The sequence below is a fragment of the Ascaphus truei genome, chromosome 5 (assembly GCF_040206685.1).
Source record: "Ascaphus truei isolate aAscTru1 chromosome 5, aAscTru1.hap1, whole genome shotgun sequence".
NCBI lineage: Eukaryota > Metazoa > Chordata > Amphibia > Anura > Ascaphidae > Ascaphus > Ascaphus truei.
In genome coordinates, this window is record NC_134487.1 from 91,870,289 (window position 1) to 91,895,749 (window position 25,461).

General features: G+C 40.3%; 1 protein-coding gene across 2 annotated transcripts; it reads left to right on the forward strand.

Annotated features, from left to right (window-relative positions):
• The first annotated feature begins 2,827 nt into the window (after nt 1-2,827).
• PHLDA1 (pleckstrin homology like domain family A member 1) lies at nt 2,828-15,629 on the forward strand. 2 transcript variants are annotated; one of them, XM_075600218.1, is made up of 4 exons: nt 2,828-3,035; nt 4,605-4,676; nt 5,587-6,177; nt 15,116-15,629. In XM_075600218.1, exon 3 carries the CDS (start codon nt 5,685-5,687, stop codon nt 6,138-6,140), a length of 456 nt encoding a protein of 151 aa, XP_075456333.1. In that variant the 5' UTR covers nt 2,828-3,035; nt 4,605-4,676; nt 5,587-5,684; the 3' UTR covers nt 6,141-6,177; nt 15,116-15,629. The 2 variants fall into 2 exon arrangements, with proteins under 2 accessions (XP_075456333.1, XP_075456332.1); XM_075600217.1 differs by lacking the exon at nt 4,605-4,676.
• Nucleotides 15,630-25,461: the final 9,832 nt, after the last annotated feature.

The window sequence follows — 25,461 nt, forward strand, 5'->3', positions numbered from 1 at the left end:
TCCTGCAGTTCGTTGCTTCCCTTTGGCATTCTGTAGATGGGCACGCAGCTTTTCCAGCTGGCTCTGCAACATATGCTCTGCTTGTGTACGCTGTTCCAATGTTTCTAACTTTTTAACTTCCAATAGTTTCGTTATTTTTTCAAGCTCGTGCAACTTTTCATTCTTTTCATTGACGTGGTCAGTCAAATCAGAATTTTCTTCTTTCAGCCTTGTATTTTCTCTTTTTACAGTCTCTATAATATTCAGGCCTTCCTTGTAGTCCTCCTTCCATTTACACACTTCTGAGTTGAGACTCCTGGTCTCCTGGCATGAGACTTCTATTTCTAGGTTGAGGGTGTGAAGCTCCTTCTGAGAGACTTTAACATCTATACTAAGATTATAGACAGTTTTTTTTGAGAGATGTTCAGCTCCTCAGCGAGTCTGTGAAGTTCCTTTTTAGAGACTTCCAGTTCAGCAACTGCTCATCTCTTGGTGTAAGGCATCAAGCTCTATGCAGAGAGTATCAACCTCATTCTGAGAGACTTCCAACTCTCTATGGCAATTGCAAAGCTCTTGCTGAGAGTCTGTAATCTCTTTCAGTGCCTCCTCATACTTCTTTTTCAGATTAGCAATCATTCAGTCAGACCTGCTCTGCTTTTCATCCATGGCCGTCGTTAGATCCTCCAATTCGGTCTTGGCCGCAGAGTAAATTGCGAGCACAGTCTTCTGTAGCTTAGCGTTATTTTCTCTTTTCAGTTTCACTTCTTCACGGAGTAGATCAGTTATGCCTGGCAGCGTGCAGTGCATCTTCAGGGCTGGTCAAGGGATCGTCACTCACTGGTTCCGGCTCCGCTTCCCTGGTATGGTTGGTTGAGGGTTCCTCACTGTTTGCACCGGACAGACACTTCTTTGGGTTACACAACTTCTGTCTTGGGCCCTCTGGATAATCTGTCATCCGCGTGATGAATCCTCCATTTTCTCTAGGCTGTAGGGCATCTCGGACCCCCTTTTTCTCCGCGAGATCTGCGGACGTGTCTGTTCCTTCCACGGTAAATGAAGCCCTGCTTTTCTTTTTACGCCTTTTTGTTTTGGACGACTCTGTCCCATCAGGGATACTGGGGTCTCCGTCTTGATTTGAAACTTCAGCAGCTTCACTGTATACGCCAGGCTTTTCTTGCAGTTGCGTTAGCTGGAAGGAATATTCGGGGTCATAGAGACCTGTTTGTTCGGTGCATACTGAGTTTTGTCACCTCCACCAATCTTGGGGTGTTTTGTGAGTGTGACTCAGCTCGGGTTACCCATAAGAGATATCTTCATCCTTATTCGTATCCTCATAGGACAGGAAGGGTTCATTACAGGAATGCCACATCTTGTCCTTCATTTTGGGGCGTATTTTTCTTCCTGACCTCGGGAGGTGCTATTGCAGCTGTTTTCACTGTATCTCTAGAACCCCAGCTAGTAGTCCTACAGGTGGGCAGACTTTGCTTGCAGAGTTTGTAGCTCTCACAGGCATCTCTGTAGACTTTTGCTTTTTCTTCTTTACTTTGGTAGGTTCTGAAACATCAGCAGTTCTGTGTACGCATTCTTTCTCATCAGTGATACTTGATGTGTCCTTGTCAAGTAAAACATCTGTATCTTCCTTGTGACCACAGTACGTTGTTTGTTGCTGCAGTTCCTTGGCACGTTGAAAAAAAAATTCCTCTGGCTGCAGCCCTTTTTCTGGGGCCACATAGGGATCATCCCTCATCATCCGAATAAGGCCTGAAAGGACACTGCTCCGTGTGACTGGGCTCTTTACACCAGGAACACATTTTCTTCCCCATTCTTGCAGAGTCTATATTTGACTTCAGCTGAGCGGCCATTTTAAATTTCCAGGTTTTTTTTCTTTCTTCTTCACACAAGTGGTGGGGTAGACTCTGGTCACAGCATCAGTTCCTTGTGTGGGTCACCGTCTGTCGCAGGCCTCCCAGTCAAACTGTGGCGTTATTGCCTGATCCTTTAAACAATACAGCAAACAAAAATATACATAAAACAATAAACACCTATCCCTGTGTAAGGGATAACTTACTCCCCCAGTCCCTCTCTGCAAGGCTGGGGGGGGAGGGGGAGGGGGAGGGGAGAAAGCCACTTACCCACTTACCCACTTATCACCCTAAAGTCTCAGCGGTACCTTAACGCAGGTGGCCCTTCAGGTCAGTGGTGTCAGTGGTAGTTGCCTGCTTGAGGGTCCAGACATAGAGGTCTGGTCCCCTTTTGTCTTGCTCTCAGAACACAGCCCTTCTTTTCCTTATGTCAACTCCATTGTGAGCTAAGGAATCTCTCTCCTGTTTCTCACGTGAGGCTTTTTACAGAGCTCTCATTAGTCCAGGGGGAGACAAGTTAATAGAGTGGCTGCAATCAACCAACTCCCCGCTGGACTCTTAGAGCTCTGAGGCTGCTTTATTTAAACAGGGATAAGTCCCTGTTACAGTGACACATTTCCTTTTAGAAGTACATCCTAGAACACTTTGAACATATGCCCTGTATGTCATCTTACATTGGAGCAAATTAAGTTATTTAGGCATGAGTGATGAATGGTCTTTGATTTAGCAATATGACTGCTTCCCTCCCCCTCTCTTCCTTCCTTAGGAAGCTGAGCAGCTCCAGCTTTGTGTCTGAACACATGACACTTCTTGCAACATCCATTCTCAAACTAAAGCCTCCTTTTGCTTAGCCATCTGGGGGCATGGATTGGTTCAAAAGCAAAAGGGGAAGATACTCAAAGAGAAGGCAGAGCATTGCAGCTGTTGCAGTCACACAAGAGATAAAGATACTCCACTCAGGATTACACTTTGCCTCATTGTTAGTGGGATCATTGATCCGTATTGTTTATATATATATATATATATATATATATATATATATATATATATATACATACATACATACACACACACACACACACACACACACACACACACACACACACACACACACACACACACACACACACACACACACACACACACACACACACACGTCCAGTGGGAATTTACAGATTATTGAACGTTTGCCAAGTAAGTACCTGAGCAATACTGTTTTAAATATATATACTATTTGTTTTGCATGCAAGTTCCAGACTAAAAATAATAATTTTTTATTATTCAGGCTTCAAGCAGATTTTTTTTTTAAAATATTCAAATAATTATGGCAACCTGATTTACCGGTAAACGAAAATGCACTGTAGCATGTTTTTCTGTTTACGTGTATATATAATTATATACATGTATACTAATCTCAGAGCATGGTCTCTCTTTTTTAACAATGTGCAATCTTAGGTCAATAACAGAGAATATCATACGATGTAGACTTAGACTATCTCAATATTTTCAAAATAAAGAAATCCTTTAAAGCTGGAAGGGTGGTTATCAAGCAAAATGTGTGAAAGTAATGAAGTAATATCTCAGCACAAGTGATGAGGCAAACAGAAAATAATGGAACAGATACTTGGGGTAGATACAAAAGGATAACATAAAGGGAAAAAAGGCCATGGATCAAGTTAGGCATACTGTAAGATTGTGCAGTAAGTAATGAAAATGGGCACAGTGGGTGGGCTAAATGGTTCTTACTGTATCTGACATCAATGTTTTTCTTTACGTGTATAATTGAGGTCCTGGAAATACATTTTACTGTTCAGGGCTTTGAAACGTGTGCTCTATGTCAGATAACCTGCCTCCCTTCTGCAATAAATACTATTTGCCCATCATTATATGTAATATAGAATAATTGGCTAGGTCAGTAAGGGTATCCACTCTGGGGCTGTGGAAATCAATTCTCACAGAGCTATTAATAAGGTAAACAAAATGTCAATGTATCCTGAGCAACATAGTTTGTGTGTGTGTGGTCTATAGATAACTTCACATGTTGGAAGCGATAGACAGAGAAAGTCGCATTATTTGGAAACTGTATATGGAAAACATGAGAGGGTGAAATTAGCCTGACAATAAATGCATGTCTCTGCTAATAAGCCATGTACTTGTTATATTATATAATAAGGTATTCTGTCATGGTAATATAGTTAATCCTTCCAGTGCTGGAAGGGCAAGCAACACAGGACAATGTGTTGCTGGCCTCTAGCACTCAGTGGGTTAATATATATTACTATAACTCTGTAATTTCCCCCCAAATACATTTCTAAAATAACTATAAAGTCTCATCTAAAACGCCTTATTTGACTTCCAGTTATACTAACCAACCATAAATTGAGAGATCAATCCTAATACACGTTGCACTAGACAGTTATTTTAAAATTAGAAATAATGTCCGGCAAAGCAAAATTTGTATTGAAATACACTGTAATTATGATATTGTAGACACCATTCTCACAAAGAAGCTAGACGTGCAGATTACAATGAAATACAGCTCATGGAGAAGGCAGAATGTTCCCATATCTTTTCATAGGATTGTTACCTTTTCTTCTTAAAGATTTCCCTCTACCTGCTTTTAGTTGTATATTTGCAGCACTTTGTGGCTAATGCTTTTCATACATGTATGGTATGTGCAGCTCTTTTGTCTTCTCAATCTTGCATATTCTCAGGTTCCACATGCTGCATTCAATCTATCATTCTTTCTTCCTACCTGTACAGTACATCTGGCTCTATTCTCTCCTGTGTGTTACATTCCTGCAGAAGTCCTCAGGCTGACAACATGAATACAGGGTAAACTATATCCACATTACCTGCTGTATCTTTCCATAACCCATCTAAATTTGTTAAAGTTAAATGGTTACCAAGGAATATCCAAGAAACGAATAGGACTGTATACATCTGCATGTGTAGTGCCAAATAGGTAATTACATTTGAATACACACATTTGTAGGTAAATTTAGAGGAATAAATTAATGGCATTGCAATCAATGGGGCATTCTGTGGGGTCATGTTATAGAATGATACCCTAGGTGTTTAAGGAACAAAATTCCAAGTTTCGATATTAATGTCCTAAAATTCCTTTCATATGTTAGTCATAAACAGTCTGGAAAGGTTTAAATAATTATTGTGATGACATCAAGGATGTTTTTTTGAATGTACCCTTTACATCTTACTCACACCTAAATAGCGTTCAAAATATGTTTCGGGATATACTGTAGGTGAAATATATTAGCTGTGCCCACATTCCACTTACTGAAATACTCTCCAGATGAGACATGCTGGTTACACATTAGATAAAGTTGCGCATTGCATTGTTTTGTGTACATTTCAACCTGGAAATTGACAGCATTTGTAGATCTGAATTAGGTTTGGCTTCGTTTTTGCCTATTTAGAGCAAACCAGTGCACTGCTGTTTCCTCCAGCACTGGGGGTCTAAAAGGAGATGATGATGAATCACTCTACAGGACAGGATATGTGATTGAGATATATGGACAGCAGGTGGCGCACAGAGCCAGAGCCTGGGAAACACCATCTTTGTGGGAAATCACCACCAGTCAGAAGCATTGAGTCAGAGCAGAAGGAGGTAGCACACTGCAGCTGCTGTCTGCTGCCGTCACACTCAGCCTACTGAAGCCTTGTACTGTGATTGCTGTCTGGCACTTACATTGTCACTGCTTCACTGTTGATGGTTCCCTTTCAGATTCTGCTCTCGCATTGGATCCCTCTCCTGAAATCGCCCTACACCTTTCTAGGGAAGACCAGGTTTCATCGTTGTACATTTTGGTCCAGCGAAGCAGCATGTTGGAAAGCAGCTGCAAGGTGGTGAAAGAAGGACTTCTGGAGAAAAGAAGCGACGGGTTGCTGCAGCTCTGGAAGAAGAAGAGATGCATCCTCACCGAGGAAGGTCTTCTTCTCATCCCACCCAAACAGCTGGAGCAGCAGCAGCAGCAGCAGCAGCAGAGCTCCCCGGCTGAGCCTGCCAGGATAAAGGAGCTTCACTTCTCCAACATGAAGACGGTGGATTGCGTGGAGAGGAAAGGCAAATACGTTTATTTCACGGTGGTCATGGCAGAGGGGAGGGAGATAGATTTTCGGTGCCCACAAGATGAGGGCTGGAATGCGGAGATCACATTGCAGATGGTGCAGTATAAAAACAGACAGGCTATTCTAGCTGTGAAATCTACCAGGCAAAAACAGCAGCACTTGGTCCAGCAGCATGGACACCGCATCAGAAGCACCTCCAACTCTGCATAGCCACAGCATCAAGACAGCCTCTTCCATCTGATACCAGGTAAGAAGTGTAGGAGGAAAAAGGAAATTTACTCTCCGGAAAAGGAACACGTAATCTAGAATTGCACTGGCTACCTCCATCAGTGGTCAAAGTGACTTAAAAAAAAGTAGTGGTGCTATGTCTGACGAAAAAACAACATCATTAATTAAACAGTTGAATAAAATCTGTGTGCACCGTATGCTATTAAGGTTTATACAATATTAATGGTTATAAGGTAGAATAAGGGGAACGGTACCTATAAATAAAAAAGTAATGGTACCCTGTTCCTTCCTTCCCTCCTCCAAATCCCCCATACAATCACACCTCAACCACTGATCTCTATACTCTGCCAGCTCCTTCTCCTGAGAGCAAAAATCACTTGTATCCCAAGAATAAACCCTTGCTACAGTAGGTCTGCTAAAGTATTCTGTGCTTCTGACAAGTAATAGGTCTTATATCTCAAGATATAAGTAGAAGAGTTGGAGTAGAAAAGTGGAGTTCAGTAACTCTGTTTGCCAACATAGCGATAGAGAATACTGTTTTTGCATTTAATTTCTCGGAGTCAAACAATTATTTGGTGAGTAGGAAGGGTGCAGTCATGTGCAGTATTGCTCATTATTGCAGTCATTTAATTTACAGGATGGCAATGAGTTCTGAAACAAAACTCTGCTGTGGGTTTTTCTTGCTTTGCCACAGATCTTAGATAACGTTTTTTTTATTATTTCAACCCTGATTTTATATTTCTTGAGTATATTTCTCACAGTGCCACAGAACAGAATGCACTCCTAGCAAAGTGGAAGGAAAAGTGTTTGACTAAGGGAGATACTCCTCTCAAACTCAAACTCAAACACAGGTGTCATAGGCAATCTCAGGGAAGACTGCATTTTCCAAGAAGCAGAAGGCCATTTTTGGTTAAACAGAAGTGAAAGAGCTAGATGTAAAGGCTACATCATATATTTTGTTTAACCTTTATGGAATCTGATTGACTAAATCAAATTATTTACAACCTCTCGTTGGAGAATAAAAATGTGATATGCGTATCTTGATTAAAGAATAACCAAGGCTAATAATTGAATACATTGCAAAACGAGAGAGATTCCGAATCTGTACTTTGCTTAGTACCAGTAGGCTGACAATTAAGTTGTGGTGGACAAATAAAGCCCTCACAATTTCCTTCAGCATATCTGCTAACTGACTCCATGTAGAGATAGAGATCCAGGTTGATTTTGTTCCAGATCTTACTATAGTAAAATCAGCAAATCGGAGTACAAAACCAAGACTGGATCACTATCACACAGCTGATTTGGAGTGAGTTGGCAGGGCTCATGAGTCAGGCAGCTCTGTCCTGCAGCCTGGATGTGTCTCTGGCACTGCTGGTGGGTCAGGTCTACATGCTGGTCCTATGTGAACTGTTTCTATTAAGTGATGCTCCTCTCTGCTCCTCCTAATGATGCTACAGCTCTTCTAGCCATGTGACACTGTCACATTACAAACATATGGTCTTGTCTGGAGGGGTAGAGCGGAGAGCCACACATCTGAAAGCAGTGTCTTATGGACCACAGATAATTACATTAATTTCATATGATGTACTTTGAAAATCGATATGTTTAATATGCCTTACATTGGCTTGGCAGGTGCCATTTTTTTGTAAACGAATTCTTTACATTTGTAATGTTTTCATGGTAAAAACATGTTTTGGGGGATTTTTTTATGGGCTTTTTCTAATCTCCTTTAGTGAGAAGTCTGTTTAAGAAACTTTGGGGCAGATCCACAAAGCTCCGATAGCCTATTTAACCTAACGTCAACCTGAATAACGTTAAGTTAATTATAACACCTATGGTTTTAAAATGATCTTATTTAGGTCTTACCTAAAGGTGGCATTAGCTCCCTCCAGACACTGAAATATGGGGGGAGAAGAAAGAGCGAGCAAGAGAATACATATTTTAGCTTCTCTGTCACTGCATACTTCTGGGCTTTACTGCTCACACCTGTAGCTAATCATACTCTTGGACACTCTCCTGGATTCTTTTAAAAACAGATCACTTCCAGACGTGAGCAGTAGAGCTCTAAAGCAGGGGTACTCAAACTGGGGGGCACAAGATTTTCTGGGAGGGGCACGGCGGGTACAGAGGCCCAGCGCCCTTCCCCAAGGCATTTAAATTAAATGCCGGGGGAGGCGTGAGGCCTCTGTAACATCCCTTACCTGGTGCCAGCCGTCGCCATGGCAATGCGCGTCAAATGACGCTGCAGGGTCACGTGACGTCACATGTCCTGCGGCGTCATTTGATGCCGGGTCTTAGGAGAGGGGGGAGCGCGAATGCTGGAGCTGCGAAGCGGGGAAGCGTAGGTCAAAATCTTTGCGCACCCCTGCTCTAAAGTATGCTCTGATAGTGGAGCTATCCAGCATCTGAGATAGTTCAATGATAGAGCTGCTGCCCTGATTAGCAGGAGTTATGGCTTCTGATCCTGTTGGGACTGAGTCCCGTTATCACAAGAAGCCAAGGCTACGGCCCAAGTCCTCCCTGCTGAACACGTGCCTGGCGGCATGGCGGCGCATGCAGAGACTACAGGCACGATCGTCGGTCTGTAGGGGAGATCTAGGGAGTACGCGGGGTGGAGGGGGCATGATGGGGGCGTGCCATGTCGGGGCATAGATGTCCTGCATTGGCTGCGAGTGGCCACGTGACTGCCGTGACCACCGGGGACTCAGTCTTAGGCTTGACTGTATAGGTCTTGTGGAAATCTTTTAGGAAGAGTGGGGTGGGAGTAATTTTTTTCAGCACGGGTGTGTCACCATATCTTATTTGGAGGGGGGTTTGAGTATATATACACACATATTTGTAAATAATATATATATATATACACACACACAGTGTTTGGGACTCTACTAAAAGAGGTATTTTTTCTCTTGTCACGTTATGTAGCTCTGTGAATCTGCCCCCTTCTTTCTTCCGTCACATTGTCAATTGCCATTATTCTCTTTGTTCTTTCATGGAAAGCAATTGTAATTAAATCGTTTGCTGAGAGTATTGAGTATCTGATCAAATGAATTTTGGTGGGCCAGTACACATAGAAGTACAATTTTGACTTTAAAGGTCTAATCTTGAATATTTTTTTTGTTAAAGTATCTTTTTATTAGGGTGTTTACAGATATATTTCAAGATATTACATTGTAGCATATTGTATTTACATGTACATAGGTTATCGTATAATGTTACATAGATCAATACATATTTGCGATACCCATTTTTTTTCTTTTTTCGAACTTATAACTGGACTTGATCTAATATCTCGACCATTTAACTCAAAACCTTGTATCATAGCTTGCTTGTGACTCCCATTCTTTCTTTTAGTTAATCGTGAAGATTTTTAAGCAAGCAAACCCATTGTTTACATTTTTTGTTTACTTTATGGAACTGACTTTCACTGAACATCATAAGGGCCACCAGAGTACTGACACTCTCTTAGATTGTAAGCTCTTCGGGGCAGGGATTTCCTTTCCTATTGTCTGATTTTTGCTGCACTTATTGTATTATTATAATTCCCTGTACTGTATTCTTTGTGAAGCGCTGAGTACACTTTTGGCGCTATATAAATAAAGACATACAATACAATACTCAACCATTGAAAAGGCACCAACGTTCTTCAATGATGAAGTCCCCATGAAGTGTCCACCTTTTTTCCACATTAGATGTTTGTGATGGCTTTTCTCCCTTTATTATTATTATTAGTAGAAGTATTATCATTGTTTTTTTTTTCAAGCGCCAAGATATTCCGCAGCACGGTACAATGGGGTACAGAGTTCTGTATATTACAAAAACATAAACAGCTACATACAGGTGGGGACAAATACACACAAACAGATACAGAGAGGTAATGAGGGCCCTGCTCGTGAGAGCTTACACTCTATAGGGAATGAGGAACAATGTTGAAATAAGAAGGTAAGATGGCTGCTTATTGTAGGATAAGGTGTGGCTAAGGTTAGAATATAGCTCTGTCTTGACAGCTGAAGCCATTAAGGTTTTTTTTAAAGGTTTTTTTGGGGGGGGATCTTACGTAGGGTGGAGATTGGTCCAGCCACACAGCTGGTCCTAATGTGGTTGGAGGAGGAGGGGAATTGGGCGAGTAGGCTTCCTTGAAAAGGTGAGTTTTCAGGGAGTTTTAAACATCTAAATACCGGGGGAAAGTCTGATTGTACGTGGTAGGTAATTCCAGAGAGAAGGGGCAGCACTGCAGAAGTATTGCAGGTGAGAGTGATAGGAGGTAATAAGGTGGCAGGAACGGCGGATGTTGTGGGAAGAATGTACGGGACATATAGGTATGTATTTGTGGATAAGGGCTGAGATGTACGGGGGGAGCAGTGTCGTTGAGAACTTTGTAAGTCATTACTAAGGTTTTCATTTTAATTCTAGAGGCTATGGGAAGCCAGTGTAGGGATATTCGTAGTGAAGCAGTAGAAGTGAGGCGGTTAGTGAGATAGATGAATCTAGCAGCAGCATTTTGGATGGATTAGAGTTGAGAGAGGCAGACAAGGGGAATGCCAACAACAAGAACATTGCAGTAATTTAGGTGGGACATGATGAGTGAGTGGAATAGGATTTTAGTTGCATCATGAGTGAGAAAAGGGCATATCTTGGCGATATTTCATAGGTGGAGATGGCAGGTCTTCATGAGGGACTGAATGTGAGGAATGAAGTAGAGATCAGAGTTAAAGATGACCCCTAGACAGTGGGCTTGAGGTGCTGAGGAAACAGTGAGGGAGAGTGTTGCTGTAGTGGTGGTAGTCGAAGGGGGAAAGAATATTAATTCTGTTTTGGACATGTTTCACTTCAGGTAGCAGTGAGACATCTAGGAGAAGATTGCAGAGACAGTTGAAGACACGGGACATTAGAGAGGGGGAGAGGTGAGAGGAGGAGAGATAGTTTTGGGTGTGATCAGCATAAAGATGATGCTGAAAGCCAAAAGATTGTATTAGTTCACCAAGAGATGTACAGTAGAGTGTAAAGAGCAGAGGGCCAAGGACAGAGCCTTGTGGGACTTCAGCAGAAAGAGGGAGTGAGGATCAGGAGACCCCAGAGAAGGAAACACTGAAGGAGTGGTTGGATAGGTAGGATGTGAATCAAGAGAAGGCTGCATCATGGAGACCAATGGAGGGGAGAATATTTAGGAGAAGTGGGTGATTGACAGCATCAAAGGTAGCAGAGTGATTTAGTATGGAGAAATGACCAAGACCAAAAGATTTAGCAGTAGTCATTGGTCACTTTTGTTAGTGCTGTCTTGGTGGAGTGTAGAGGATGGAGACCAGATTGTAAAGAGTCAAGCAGGGAGTTGGAGGAGAAGAAGTGAGTCAGGTGGTTGTATACAAGTCACTCAAGTAGCTTGGAGGAAAATGGGAGAAGAGAAATAGGGCAGTAGTGAGAGGGGAGGATGAGTCAAGTGAGGGTTTCTTTAGTGTGATGACTGTATGTTTAAAAGAAGATGGGAATGTGCCAGAGGCGAGAGAGAGGTTAAAAATGTGAGTTAGAGGGGGATTAGTGTGCCTGAGAGGGTGCAATGGAGATGTGAGGGAATAGGATCCAGGGGGCAGGACTGGGGGAGATGATGAGAGGAGAGTGGAGACCTCATCCTTGGTCACAGGGGAGAATAAACTGAAGATGGATTTAAGTGTGTGAGGGGAGATAGGTGATTCATGAGGAACTTTACATGAAGAGATGTCATGTCTGATAGACTTAATCTTGTTTGTGAAGTAGGTGGTAATGTCTCGGGCCGTGAGGGTGGAGAGGGGTGTAGTTGGACGGAGAAGGGAAATAAATGGTGGCAAAGCGTTGAGGGTTGGAGGACAAAGTTTGTGAGTGAAGAGAAGTAGGTTTGCTTGGCAAGGGAGATGGCAATGTTGTAGGAGGAGAGTACAATATAAAAGTATAGTGAAGGAAGTCTGTTTATGAGCAGGATTTCCTCCAGAAACGTTCTGCAATGCGTGAGCACTTTTGGAGGTAGCGGGTGAAAGGTGTGTGCCACGGTTATGGCTTAGATTTTCGGGGTCGATAATCCAATGCCAGAAAGGCTTATTTTGCAGCAGAGTGGATACAGGAAGACTGACTTTATATCTGTAGGAGTCTCATCATGGCACTATACATTAGGGGGTTATTTATTAAAGTATGCCAGCTGCAAAACCAATGCAAAAGAATTGCACAAGATTTATCAAAGGAAAACAACCTATTGCTTTCTATCAGATACCTTTTCTTTGATACATTTAATACTGTTGATGACACTTGTTTTGTCTCGGTTTTCGCAGCCAGCAGACGTTAGTAAATAGACTCCGACATGTAGGTCCAAATGAATAATTGAAAGAATGTTGAGTAGATTCATCTTTTACTACAGTGCATGGTAGTAATGATTTGTTAAAACAGAAAGGCATATATGCAATTACCCTCCAAACTATTCAGAACTTGTACACTGATCTTTTTAGATTCACAAGGTGGTTTCTTGAAGGCCAGATCACTGAAGAATGGTAAAATGACTCCAATAATCTGTTCCTTTTCTTCTTTCTCAGACGATCGTGGAAATTATAAACAGGTTTTGCAATACATACTATTTTTACCTTGGATTCAGGGTGTTTGTTCAATATGCAACCCCTCTTTATTTGGCTGTACCTCAGTATATGAGGTGGGGGCCTGAGTTCGTACGATATAATAACCTCCACACATATGTGTGGACAGTAAGAAGGGGGGACACGACAGCAGGATATATATATATAACAGTTTATGAGTAATAAAAAAAAAGAAACAGGCATATACACAGATTTTCAATACTCATATAACCCTTATAATTAGGGCCACTGCATATCATACACGGTATACTTGTTAACCTCTCAATTGTAACTAGCGTTGTGCATATAAGTATACGGTACAGTCACTTTAACTGAGTTCACTTTCCTGCTGATCAGGCATGGTTATGTGACATTGATATCTCGTTGGAGCTCTTTGTTCAGAATTGCCAGTTGCGGGCCTGTGCTTTACAAAGATAAGTGTAAACGGGTACCCTTTCCTTTCACATGCAGGGGAATTCCCTCCTGCAGCTCTCTGTCTCCCGAGCTGTGCCTCTGGGCTGGCAGTTCCTCACTGTGGTGCTTCAATGTGCTTTCTTTCCTGTGCTGCAGCTCACCACTAACTCCACTCTCCAGCTCATCGTCAGGCATCTGTAGATCCCTCTTGGTAGAAGGCTCAGCAAGCTGCCTTGCAGTCCCAGATCCATACAGGTCCGCCTCGCAAGATGGTTGCCCCCAGCACTTCAGGCTCACTCCCCCTCATAGTCCCTCCTCCTTCACCAGTCCTCTCACTGGTTTATCATAGTCACATGTCCTTGGACGTGAACCTGTCCTATTGTTGCTTAGCAGACACATTTGTTACAAATATTAGCAATGTTTTGGTGCAGTTTTCTTGTTCATGCTATAACCTGGCAATAGCTGAATTAAATGTGTTTGAAATATATATATATATATATATATATATATATATATATATATATATATATATATATATATATATATATATATTCATGTATATATCGGGTAAATACAAATTAAGTTAATAAAGTAAAACATTTGTCACTTAGTGCTCAAGGATTTCCTGATAAATTCTGCATTTAATAGCTCAATATTATATAGAAAATATATCCATTTCCTTTTTAGCTTTATGGACATAAGTTGTGTTGTGTGTGAACCTTCTACTAATAATATTATTTTGTCCCCAGTTTATTTTTAATTTGTAAAAAATAATTATTCTACCTTATTAGCGCAACCATAAGAAACCAACAGACAGAATGTTAATCAGGTTATTACGGTGTTCACACAAATAATTGACTGGTTAGATATGTCTGAAACAAGCCATATACATTTTTCTGCAATTATACATTGATAAATAAATGGGATATAGTTATAAAATGTACTTTTTTTGTTGTTCAGGCTTCATATATTCATCAGACAGATATAACAAAAATTGACTGTATATGCCTCACCAAAGGTGCGATTAAAAAAAGAAAGTCTCCTTTTCTCCATCTCATAAAAGCTTCAATTTATGTTTATTATGATGTATTGGGTGTTTACAGATTTGTAATTATTCCATAGGCATGACAAACAAATCTATCACCTTTTAAACAACAGATAACATGCACTTGATCTATATTGTACTATGCAATAAGTTGGAGATATACGTATTGCATGTACAGTATAATACAATCAAATAGTTCTAGTGATGTGATATTTTTAACTCAATAGTTTACAATTTGTCATAAAAAAAATGAAAATTCACTTTTTATTTATGGCAATTATAGATGTAGGTATTTATTTTGGGGTGTTTTTGAATTGTGAATAATGCAGGAGTCAAGTGGCATTCTTATCACATTACAGCTTGTAGTCAGTGCCGCTGACTGGGGGATTTTTAGGTAAGGGATGCTGTAGGCTGCTTCATGAAAGGGAATGCCATCCAAGTAATTCTGTATCTGGTACTTCACCCTGCAGGGACCAATTTACTAGTATTTTACCTTTACCCACCACCGACTGAGCCGCAATTAGGCAACTACTTGCAGTCAGACATAGACTATTACAGTGTGTGCTAGGATAAATATTTAGGGAGGGTTTGAGCTAAATTTGTTATACAAAAGAGAATATCTGTCCAAACAATAATTTCATAATACATTTTTGGGAAAGTAGCATATTCTCTTGGCCAACTTCCTTAGTTTTTAGATTAGCTCCCAAAACAACCATTCTGTGGATTTCAGTCTGCATTAGTTCCCTGTTTCCCATTACTCCACAAAATGGCATATCGACAGTTTATAGGTTGCTTATCAGAGAATCCACTTAACTTTATATACTGAGATTTTGGGTCAAAATAAATGTTCCTATCTATGCTTAAATAATAATGATCACTTTATTAATCAACTTTGTATTGTTGTTTTGCAGGTTGAATTTAAGAAGCACTTAAGTGGGAGTACAAGAAGTCTTTTTGTTCAACGCATCTAATACATATAACATTTTGGAAAAGTACTATACCAGACAATGGACTTTTGCTGCACTATGAAAGCATAGAAAGCCAATCCCACCTCTTCTAACACAAAGGAACGTCTGCAGTTATTTATGGACCACAGATAGTGTCTTGTGAATGGAAAATGTGTCAGAACATGATGTACTGTAATTTTATTGTAATCTATTTATTTCCTCCTTCTGCTATTTGCCAAACATGACTGTAAATAAGGCAATCTGTGAAACATGCACTCTATGAAACCCTTCAGTGTTTGAGTGGCGTGTAATGCATTCCAGTACATGCCTTATTGGCTTCTTCATTGCTGAAGGTGTTAATATTTGATAACACTTCAAGTATGGCAGATATAGGGTACAGTTGGAATTCTATTGCTACTCAATTCAATGGAGGACACAATGTGTAAATAAAAATTCTCTATTGAGCTCCATGCAAAATGTTAAGCCTTATGAAATATTTATTTTTTCACCGTTAAACAATTTCATATTGTGCATTTAAAAGAAACACAACCTCAAGTTGAGCAGAAAATGAAAATCAAACAGTAGGATTGGACTGTTCTGTTTGGTCAGGTTGATTATTACCATTTGATGTTCCCTTTTTCTGTTGTCAGAGGGATTTGCCACTTCTAGCTGCTCTCTTCTTTCAGACCAGATTGCAGCATCCGTTAGCTCTGATCAGGCTGCTGGAGTTTCACGGATGACTGCACCTGAGTTACACACAGATGTCTATTCATACTAAATTTACTACATGATATATTTTGATAAGGCAGTCTGTTTTCCCCCAAAAAGGAGAGATAGAATATGGGAGAACATCTGAGTGCAGACAGGGGGAAAGGAGTAGGAGATCAGACAGGGATACAGTCTGCATGCTTTATTCAGGGGGGAGGCACTCTGTTCCTGGGACCAATCTGATCCTAATGTAGCGACACATGTAATCAGTTTGAATGTGGGTGACCGGCATCAAAATTAGGAAGGCATAAGTAGTTGTAAAGCATTCGTTAAATCATTGGGTAAACTTTTGTTGTTTCCTTAGTAACCAATTGCTTCCGAGGGTAATTACAGTCTTTACCTAATCACCTCAGTAATGAGACTGTTTGTGACATTTTGTATCTAAAGTCAAATTGTCAGGTTCCTATTTTTTGTTGTTTTTTTGTGGAAAGTAATTATGCTGCCATCCCAAATAGCTAAGAGTGCATGACAGTAACAATCTATCACAGTGGTGTCCAATAGGAATTCTAAGCTACGGTACCCACACTTGTGGTCGTCATCTTTCCATATTCGCCACATTCTTGTGTTAGTCACAATAGCGTCGTGCTCACGACGCCGGCTGCGTTGTGCCCTCTCTCACCCCCACTCCCTCTTCTCTCCCCACCCCCAACTCTCTCTCCCACACCCGCACCTCTCTTCCCCATTCCCCGACCTCTCTCCCCCACACCTCCACCTCTCTCCTCCTCCCCCAATACACACCGTAAGCCTACCCACCCCAATACACACAACCCCCCAACACCCCAAATACACATAATAACCCCCCACACCCCAAATACACATAATAACCCCCACACCCCAAATACACATAACCTCTCCACACATCCCAAATACACATAATTACCCCCTAAATACACAAAATAACCACCCAAATACACAAACCACCACAAATACACAAAATAACCCCCCAAATACACAAAATACCCCCCCCCAAATACACATACTAATCCCCCCAAATACACAAAATAACCCCCCTCCAAATACATAAAATAACTCCCATACACAATACTTCCGATCGTGCAGTCGAATGAGGAAGCGGGACCAACTTCCAGCTCGCAGGGGTGGTGCTGTGTCACTAGGCACGTGCTCCGCCGCCACCGGGCAGCTGTGCCATTGCAACTGCCGGGAAGCTGAGCCCCATCGTTGCCGCCGGGTAACCAAGCCCTCATCGCAGCTGCCGGACAGATGTCCCAGCTCTCTCCCCTAGCGCCCCCGTTCGCCACAATACATTGTCCTATTCGCCACGTAGTGAGTGGCAAATGTATTAGACGCCACTGATCTATTAGATTATCAATTTCACAGAACCCATTGAAAATAAAAACATACACTTTTCAAAAGATGCAGATAAGTACAATTTTACTTTAAGGGTAATTCAATCTTTATATGAGAGCCGATGACATATCCAGGGTGTTTAAAAAGATACATGTTCCTGCTATGTGGCACTGTTCTTGAAATCTCCTACATTAAGTTTAAGATGTTAGTGTTTGAAAATAGATGTTTTGGGGGTTATTTAACAAAAAAACTCCTGGGTACAAAACTGAGGCCAAAAAAAACCAACTCCAGATTTAATAAGGAAACAAAATTCCCATTGAAACCAATTAGATTTTCTTATTTGATAATTTGGTGTTTTCCCCCCAAGTTTTATGGCCTGCAAACTTTGATAAAGGACCCCATAATGATGGGCATTTCAAAGGCTGTAAACTTAAGCATCTGTTTCAGGACAAATGTGGAGCAATTCTGCAGCAAAACAATTGCACCAAACTGCATGTTTCAAAGAAAAAAAATCATATGGTTTTGCCCCAGAATTGCACCAATTCTGCATCATACAGTACATATGCCCCTATGAGTGAACACAGGAAAACGTAGTCCTCTAAATATGAGCGAATAAAGCTTCTATGATTGCATTTTAAACATTTGAAAGGCTCAATGCTATAAATATATACATATACATATGATGAAGAGGACACACTTTTCTCCTTCACGAAATTCAATATTTTTCTTTTACGTCAATTTGCACTGGCATCAAATTTATGAATCGTTATTTAATGCAACAAACCCCCATCTTGTGTGTGTGGTTTTTTTTTTTAAGCCTCCTATACAGTATGTTTGCTGTATGGGACCTGGGGGTCTCCTGTGTTCCTGATATACTTTCTGGTGAAGCTACAGGGTTTCATTCTCCATCCAGTGAAAAAAAAATGCTGCCAATAGGAAGCAGCAACATCATCGTCTGGGGATTTCATTTAAATCCCCTTTAAAAAGCAGGAATTAATACCAGTAACTTCACTGTAAGTAACTCGGGGAGCAGCTCTGGAGGTTCCAATCCTTAAAAAAAGCTTTTCTATGTTTGATGACAATGGGAGAAGGAGCGGCTCAGTGAGTAAAGACGCTGGATCTGGCACTGAGTTTGAAACCAGGAGAAACCTTGTTCAATTCCCAATATCGGCTCCTTTGACCTTGGGCAAGTCACTTTATCTCCCTGTAAAAACATAGACTGTAAGCTTTATGGGGCAGGGACTGTGTCTGCAAAATGTCTCTCTAAAGCACTACATAAAACTAGCAGCGCTATACAAGAACAAACTATTATTATTATTTACAATGATCTTTGGATACAAAGAATAACACCGCCTCAGATTTTAGTGATGTTAAAACTGCACTAGTTGTAAACGCAGTTTTTGGTACTTTCCGCTTTAATATTAATTGAATGCCAGAGAGGCAGTGGGACCAGAGTGCTATAGCCCCTCCGGCACTTGGAAATTACGTTACCGCTCCGTCACTGATGACGTAGCAGAAGTTAAGGCGTTCTCCTATTCTGATCCTTTTCCTATTAGATCTCTTGCGGAGCGCAGTATGCGGTCTTCAAACGCACAAATAGAATAGGACATCATTGACTACATCAAGGGACCTCTGGAGTGCCAGACCCTAATTGTTCCTATTACTACTCCCCCAACCATTCAGTGACACAAGTGGAGCAAGGTTGATGCAAAGCACCATCATACATGAATACAAAAGGTCTTCATGTGAAACTACTGCTCACATGGGGTTATTTATCAAAATAACCTACCTGCAAAACTGAGGCAAAAAATGCACCAGATTTATCCAAGGAGAAAATCCAACATGGTCGTTTATTAAAGTCTGCCAGCTGCAAAACAAGGCCAAACTGGTGCAAAACAAGACCAAACTGGGGCAAAACAAGGCCAAACTGGTGCAAAACGAAAGCAACTCCAGTTGCTTTAAGTGGGATTCCCTTTTCTTTGACAAATATGGTGGTTTATTTGCACTGTTATTTTTCCTCAGCAGGAAGACTTTAGTTAATTGACCTCAATATGTCCATTTATAACTATTAATACAAATCCAACATGTTAAAAAATGCACTTTTTCAAGATAGCTATTTATCAGATGTGACTAATGGAGTTTAGTAGCAAAAGTCGGACACATTGCTAAAATGTTACTGGTATATGGAGCTGGGAGATTGTATTATTCTCTGCAAAGCCACCTTACTTTATATTCAAATCTCACCATGGTTTGTGCAGGTTTCTGCATTTATTTAGCTTTTATTTTGATATCTATACTGCATCATCTTAAAATCTTACTCCCGTTTTGTATCATTTGCATATAATTAAGAAACCCCAATTTGCAATTTCATGCAGCGAACGCAATCATGCTTGAAAGATTATTTCAAGAACATCAGTCATTTGTTTTTCAGAAACGCAGGTAAAATTTAAAATGAGTATTCCTTCTTTATCGCTTCAGTGATAAATAAAAGAGAAAAAAAAATCCTTTATCGCTCCCTTATTCTTGATAAACAAGCTGTACATCAATGTACTGAACATTTATCCATTTAACTTGTATGGAGGAAAATATGGCCATCTCAAATGAAACAAGCCGTGTCTGTTTGAGCTGTCATGTGGAGTGTCAACACATCTTTATGTAGGTGGCTGGAATTGTCAATGTAATGAGGAACTGGACGTGTTCTTCTTCTAAAGGTACCACGGTTGAGGAAAACGCCTTGTAAATATCTTTTTCCGCTTTTGTGTTTACTACTCTAAATCTGCATATTCCTAACCACATTTTTGGACATTGGGAATCTTCTAAAGGGGCTAGAGGGCAATGAGGGGCTAGAGGGCAATTCTAAAGGGGCTAGAGGGCAAAGGGCTAGAGAGCTGTCGTCTTTGGCAGTAAAGGTTAAAATGAAGTGCATGGCTCTGGGGCTTATTCCTTTTGCTTTGCAATCTGCTGCAGCAAAGGAGAAATGTAATGCACTAATAGGCTGTGGGTAAAGAAACACTATTCACTAGATAAGTATCAAAGTAATCAGCTGATTGTTTATTGTGATCACTGAGCAAAGCATCATAGAAGGATTTGGTAAACTTGTAACTTGATTCTATCTTTGGGGGTGAGGGGAAGAAGAGGCACCCATTGGGAAAACCTGAAATGTAGATGCAGAAGAGCAAGACTTGAGTGTTCTCCTTGTGTATAATGTGACATACCAGGAATATCAAAACATACTTTGAGGGCCTAAAAAACGAAACACTAAATGATTGCCACCCAGCGATCCATTCAAGAGTCTTGACATGAGTAAAACATTCAGGTACTGTATATATAACCCATATTTTCCAGCGACGTGTTTCTGATTGGCTTGACACACTTCCTCTATGCTCATGTCACCAAACACACACATAGCTAGTGGTGCTATTTTCAAAGTGGAAATTGGCCCTTGTTCCTAATTTATTTTTAGTCATTCTTTGTCTTGCCCCCATGTGTGTTTAATGAATATCATCACCCATTTATAGCACCCATTATCCTTTTCAGTGTTGGACAGGATCCTAATTCTGTTGCAGACCAATTGGAGACTAAAAACTCCAATGTCCAGAACTCACTTGTCCAGTTATAATATGATCGAGCAATCTGCTCTAAGAACTCATTGGCTACAGAGACACAAACTGGATCATTTGATTAATGAATTATATGAACTATCATGAGAAATTTCTCATAGGTATTTAATAGTAGCTGTTATGGCTTTTTTTTTTTCAAACAACAAAAAAATACAATTTCGAGAAAAAGTTCAGCAGAAGACATTGGATGGAAATGTTCAACTTTCAAGTTCAGGCTAACATAAAATCAGTATATTTTATTTGGCAGTTTTGTGATTGGAAATGGCTGGAAAAAATGGATACACATCTGCATGTGTAAACATATTTAAATAAAAACATTTCACACCTTCCATCACTCTTGTCTTTGTGTCAGTTATAAGCTTTTCAGAAATGTTTTTCCACATTGTTGATTCTATAGGGTAGCTACTCAGAACACCAGAAAATATACAATTGATTGTAGACTAATGGAACCAGAGGAGATATATTAGATGTAATAGCAAGTATATCACAGAAAACATCGTGTATTTATAGAAGAATGTCTGATGTGTGTTTCATAAATCTGTGTGTTATATGAAGAAGAATTCAGAAATGTCATGTAAGCTATGGGTTCCTATATAAACAATCATGTTTAGAATCCTATTTCCAGACAATATTTCCCATTCACTTTCTTTAAATTATGGCCTTGAGTATACAATCAAATATTTTGGCTCAGTTACGTCCTGGAGCTGTTCTGATTCACGACCAAATGTTTTCAACATTTCACCTACTGTGAAGAAAAAAATAATGTTGCCACTTTTTGTGTGTAAATAGTACTCATGATTTCTGAGAGATGTGATTTATTTTTTAAAAGACATTCCATTTCAAATAAAGACGTATCTATGGAATTTGCCTTTTAGATTGTTCAAATGTATTTTTACTGTATCTTTTAAAGGTGCCTTATCACATTAGTGCTGTGCCAAACTGAAAGTGAATATACGTACTGCAAAATAAAGAACAGTTAAAGCTTATTCTTCTTAGAAACAGAGACCCTACTATAGTTTTTGGGGTTCTTCTACAATAGCTGACACAGCACGGTTCATGTCCAGTGCCCGATTAACCCTTGAATATAGGTGCGCTGACGAGTATTCTAAAACTTTCCTTGGAAAATCTGGGGCTATCACCAACAAGATCCAGGTACATACTGGGTACATGCTGGGTACATGCTGCAACATTTCAGTGACATTTCTGCAGAGACTAATGGCCTATCGGATTAACACAGCAGGGTCCCTGGCAGTCCCATTCAGTTTGAATGGGACTGCCAGGGACCCCCGCTGTTAATCCGATGGGCCATTAGTCTGTCTGCAGAAATGTCACTGAAATGTTGCAGCATGTACCCAGCATGTACCTGGTTCTTGTTGGTGATAGCCCCAGATTTGTTTTAGAATACTCATCGGCACTACAGTACATCAATAAAGAAATGTGGAGATTTAAATCATTTTTTTATTTTTTATTATTACTGAGACTTAAAAGAAAGCAGGAATAGTTGACACACAGCATTATAATTCAAGCATGGTGATGATCTGCAGATCTTCAGATTTTGACTATTTTTTAAATAGTTTTCTCGCTAAGGAGGAGGATATGTGGGAATTAAAATGTGTATATAGAAATTGAGCAGCATTATATAAATACACCACACTTATATTCATGGAAAAGTGCCAACTAAAACAAGCAATGACCCTTTAAGTGTATACAATGCAAGTCAGCAATTTTATTGGAGCCCTTTAATTTCAGTTAAGTATAGTAGGATGACCAATACTATTTAACCCTTATGATCTTAAAGGGGCCTGTAAACACTTATTTGGAAAGCATTTCTAGCTTTTCCAACACAGAAGGGCTTAGTGAGAACGAGAACTTTTGTATTGTCAGATACATTATTACAGATGAAAAACAAAGTGGATGGATTAAAGACTAGTTCAGTTCACTAATGCTGCTCATATTGTTTTGTTTGAGTTTTGTATGAATTGTGTATGTATGTCTGTATGTATGTATGCATTTCTATCTTTTTATAGCGCGCACAGCTGTACTTAGTGCTTTACAAGAGAGACAATACAGAACAGGGAATTATAGTACAAGAAGTGTGTCACGTACAACACACTTGTTAGAACGTGACCTGCATACAGGACAATAGTTAATACTCAGCTCTCAAGCTGGCACACTTTTCACCTCTGTAAAGGTCCCTCAAATTAACAATATCTCCCCTCAATCCGTCTCAATATACCACCTGTCACGAACAGCGCACAGGTGAGTACGTGACTTAGATATGCAAGGAGGGTTAATACACACAGCTACTCTAGCCAACTCACCTTTCTCCACTGTAAAGGTACTGTCAATTAGTTAATATTAATCCCTTACTCAATTGCAATCATATCTATTCACTTCCACTACCTGAGAAGTATGCAAAATATGTAATTAATATATATCTGCCAGGGTCTCAGGTCCCTGTTTATTATAGAAAAAACTATGCACTTAACACACACAAATATTTTGTAGCAAAATGTGTCTGAAAACTTTAATTACTCTACAGAGCATTCAACAGTTCATTCAGAGCCCCAAAGCATTACTTATTAAAGAATTGTTTATAATGTGTCATTGCATATAAAAATACAGTGCTTAGATTACAGAAAAAAAGATTATTACAAGAACATATAGTTACAATAAATGCAGAACAGTTTCTTAAAGTAACAGGTTAAAACAGAAAACAGAAATCCCCATATAGTACATTACCATATGTCATAGGTTTTTCCCAGTGAGGTCACTGGCGTGTGAACATTCACATGTTTGATCCCAAAACACCCCTCTGTTGAATTCTGGTTTAATAACTCCAGGACAAGATCTATATACCATTATTCTTCCATTGCAAACAACATAAGCCCACCCCCATCATAAATCAGCTGCTAGGTTGACGATTTTACGAATTAGAAAAAAACCCTCCCATTTTGACATTCAAACGGGTGCCTTGATATATGAAAGACCCCATAACTTAATTTCCCTGATACTTAGAAACACATGAGTCATACCAATAGGTCCAGGCAATTATGACAGATGTAACAAGATTGATTTGGACCGACTTGCTCCTAAATTTGAGTGATAAATGGATACCTGTCCCTTATCACCAGCCAGAAATGAAGGGTTTGGCCTTATTGACTTCGTCTATTGTCACGATTACAAATCTCTAATTCTTACTCTGGTGAATAACTGTAAGGCCAATCAGTTCTTAATTTTAATAAAGTCCTCCAACTAAGTGCTAACCTGGTCATCACCCTTATCTTGGATGTACAAGGGTAGCTCAGTAATGCTTGGAGGTACCTTTAAAGTGTCACTAGGCCTGGCCAAGGGCTTAACAGGCCATAAAACATTTATTTTTATTTTTCGTTTAAACAAATGGTAACCACATTAACCCCTGAAGAACCAGATTGATTACAATACTTAGGGCCTTGTCAGGTAGCTCTGATAAGCTCGCTGCCATATCGAACGGGTTGGCATATTCCTACCTCACGGTCTGATATTTGTGTTATCACCGCATTCAGAAGATTTCTTGCAAGCTAGATACTGTTCGGTAGGAAAAGGCCATAACGATCGACTTAGCAGTTTCTTTTTCTGCCTGTGCACGCAGCCTGCAGTTTGTATGAGTTGCGCGGAGAGAGCTGCTCTCCCTGCACAGCTCTTACAGGCGATCGCACTGGTTTTATTTAAATTTTATTAACGTAGTATTGAAGTAGGGGGTCTCTGGAGCTGATATTCATGTGGATCAGCTCTGGATAACCTGTCATCCATCCGATGTAGTAACAATAAATGTTCTGCTACATATGGACATCGCAGACCACATCTCACCACCCTTCAGGTGGTGAGATCAGAAACTGCGAGTTGCAGCTGCGATGCGCATCTCAGAGCTTCCTCAATGGCTTAATTTGTCACAAAATGCGAGTTTGAGCCTTTTTTAAGCTACTGCTCTGTTTCTCTGAGCAGAAGGGCTATCGAACAGGAAGAAGCAGTTATCAAGTGAGTTTGACATGTTATCTGAGCTCTCTGAATAGCTACACATGCAAACTCACTCGAAAAGTGCTGAAAACTGTAATAAGTCACTTCTCGAAGCTAACTGAATAGGCCCCTTAATATTTTCCTCCATTTTCATTACAAAGTGCAACAAATAAGATCAGACAATAGGAAATGAAATCCCTGCCCCAGAGAGCTTACACTCTAGGTGGTATGATAGGTGATTTACAGAGGCAGCAGGTGAGGGAATAAGTGCAGTAGATGGCAGTCATTGGTAGGCGTAACTGGGTGCGGGACAGTCATCATGAGTCTAGGCTATTGTAGCGCTTCATTTAAGAGGTGAATTTTAAGTTTTGTCTTAAAAGTGGGGAAAGAAGGTGCTTGTCGTATACTGAGTGTTATTGAGTTCCACAGGTAAGGGGCAGTGAGGAAAAAAGGTTTAAGGTGAGAGAGAGCAGTAGAGATGAAAGGAGTGGAAACGAGGCCGTTTTGGCTAGGACGAAGGAGATGAGCAGAGGCATAGCAAGAGATCAGAGCTGATATGTAGGGTGGAGCAGATGAGTGGAGAGCCTTGAAGGTAAAGAGGAGAACTTTGTGGGTGAT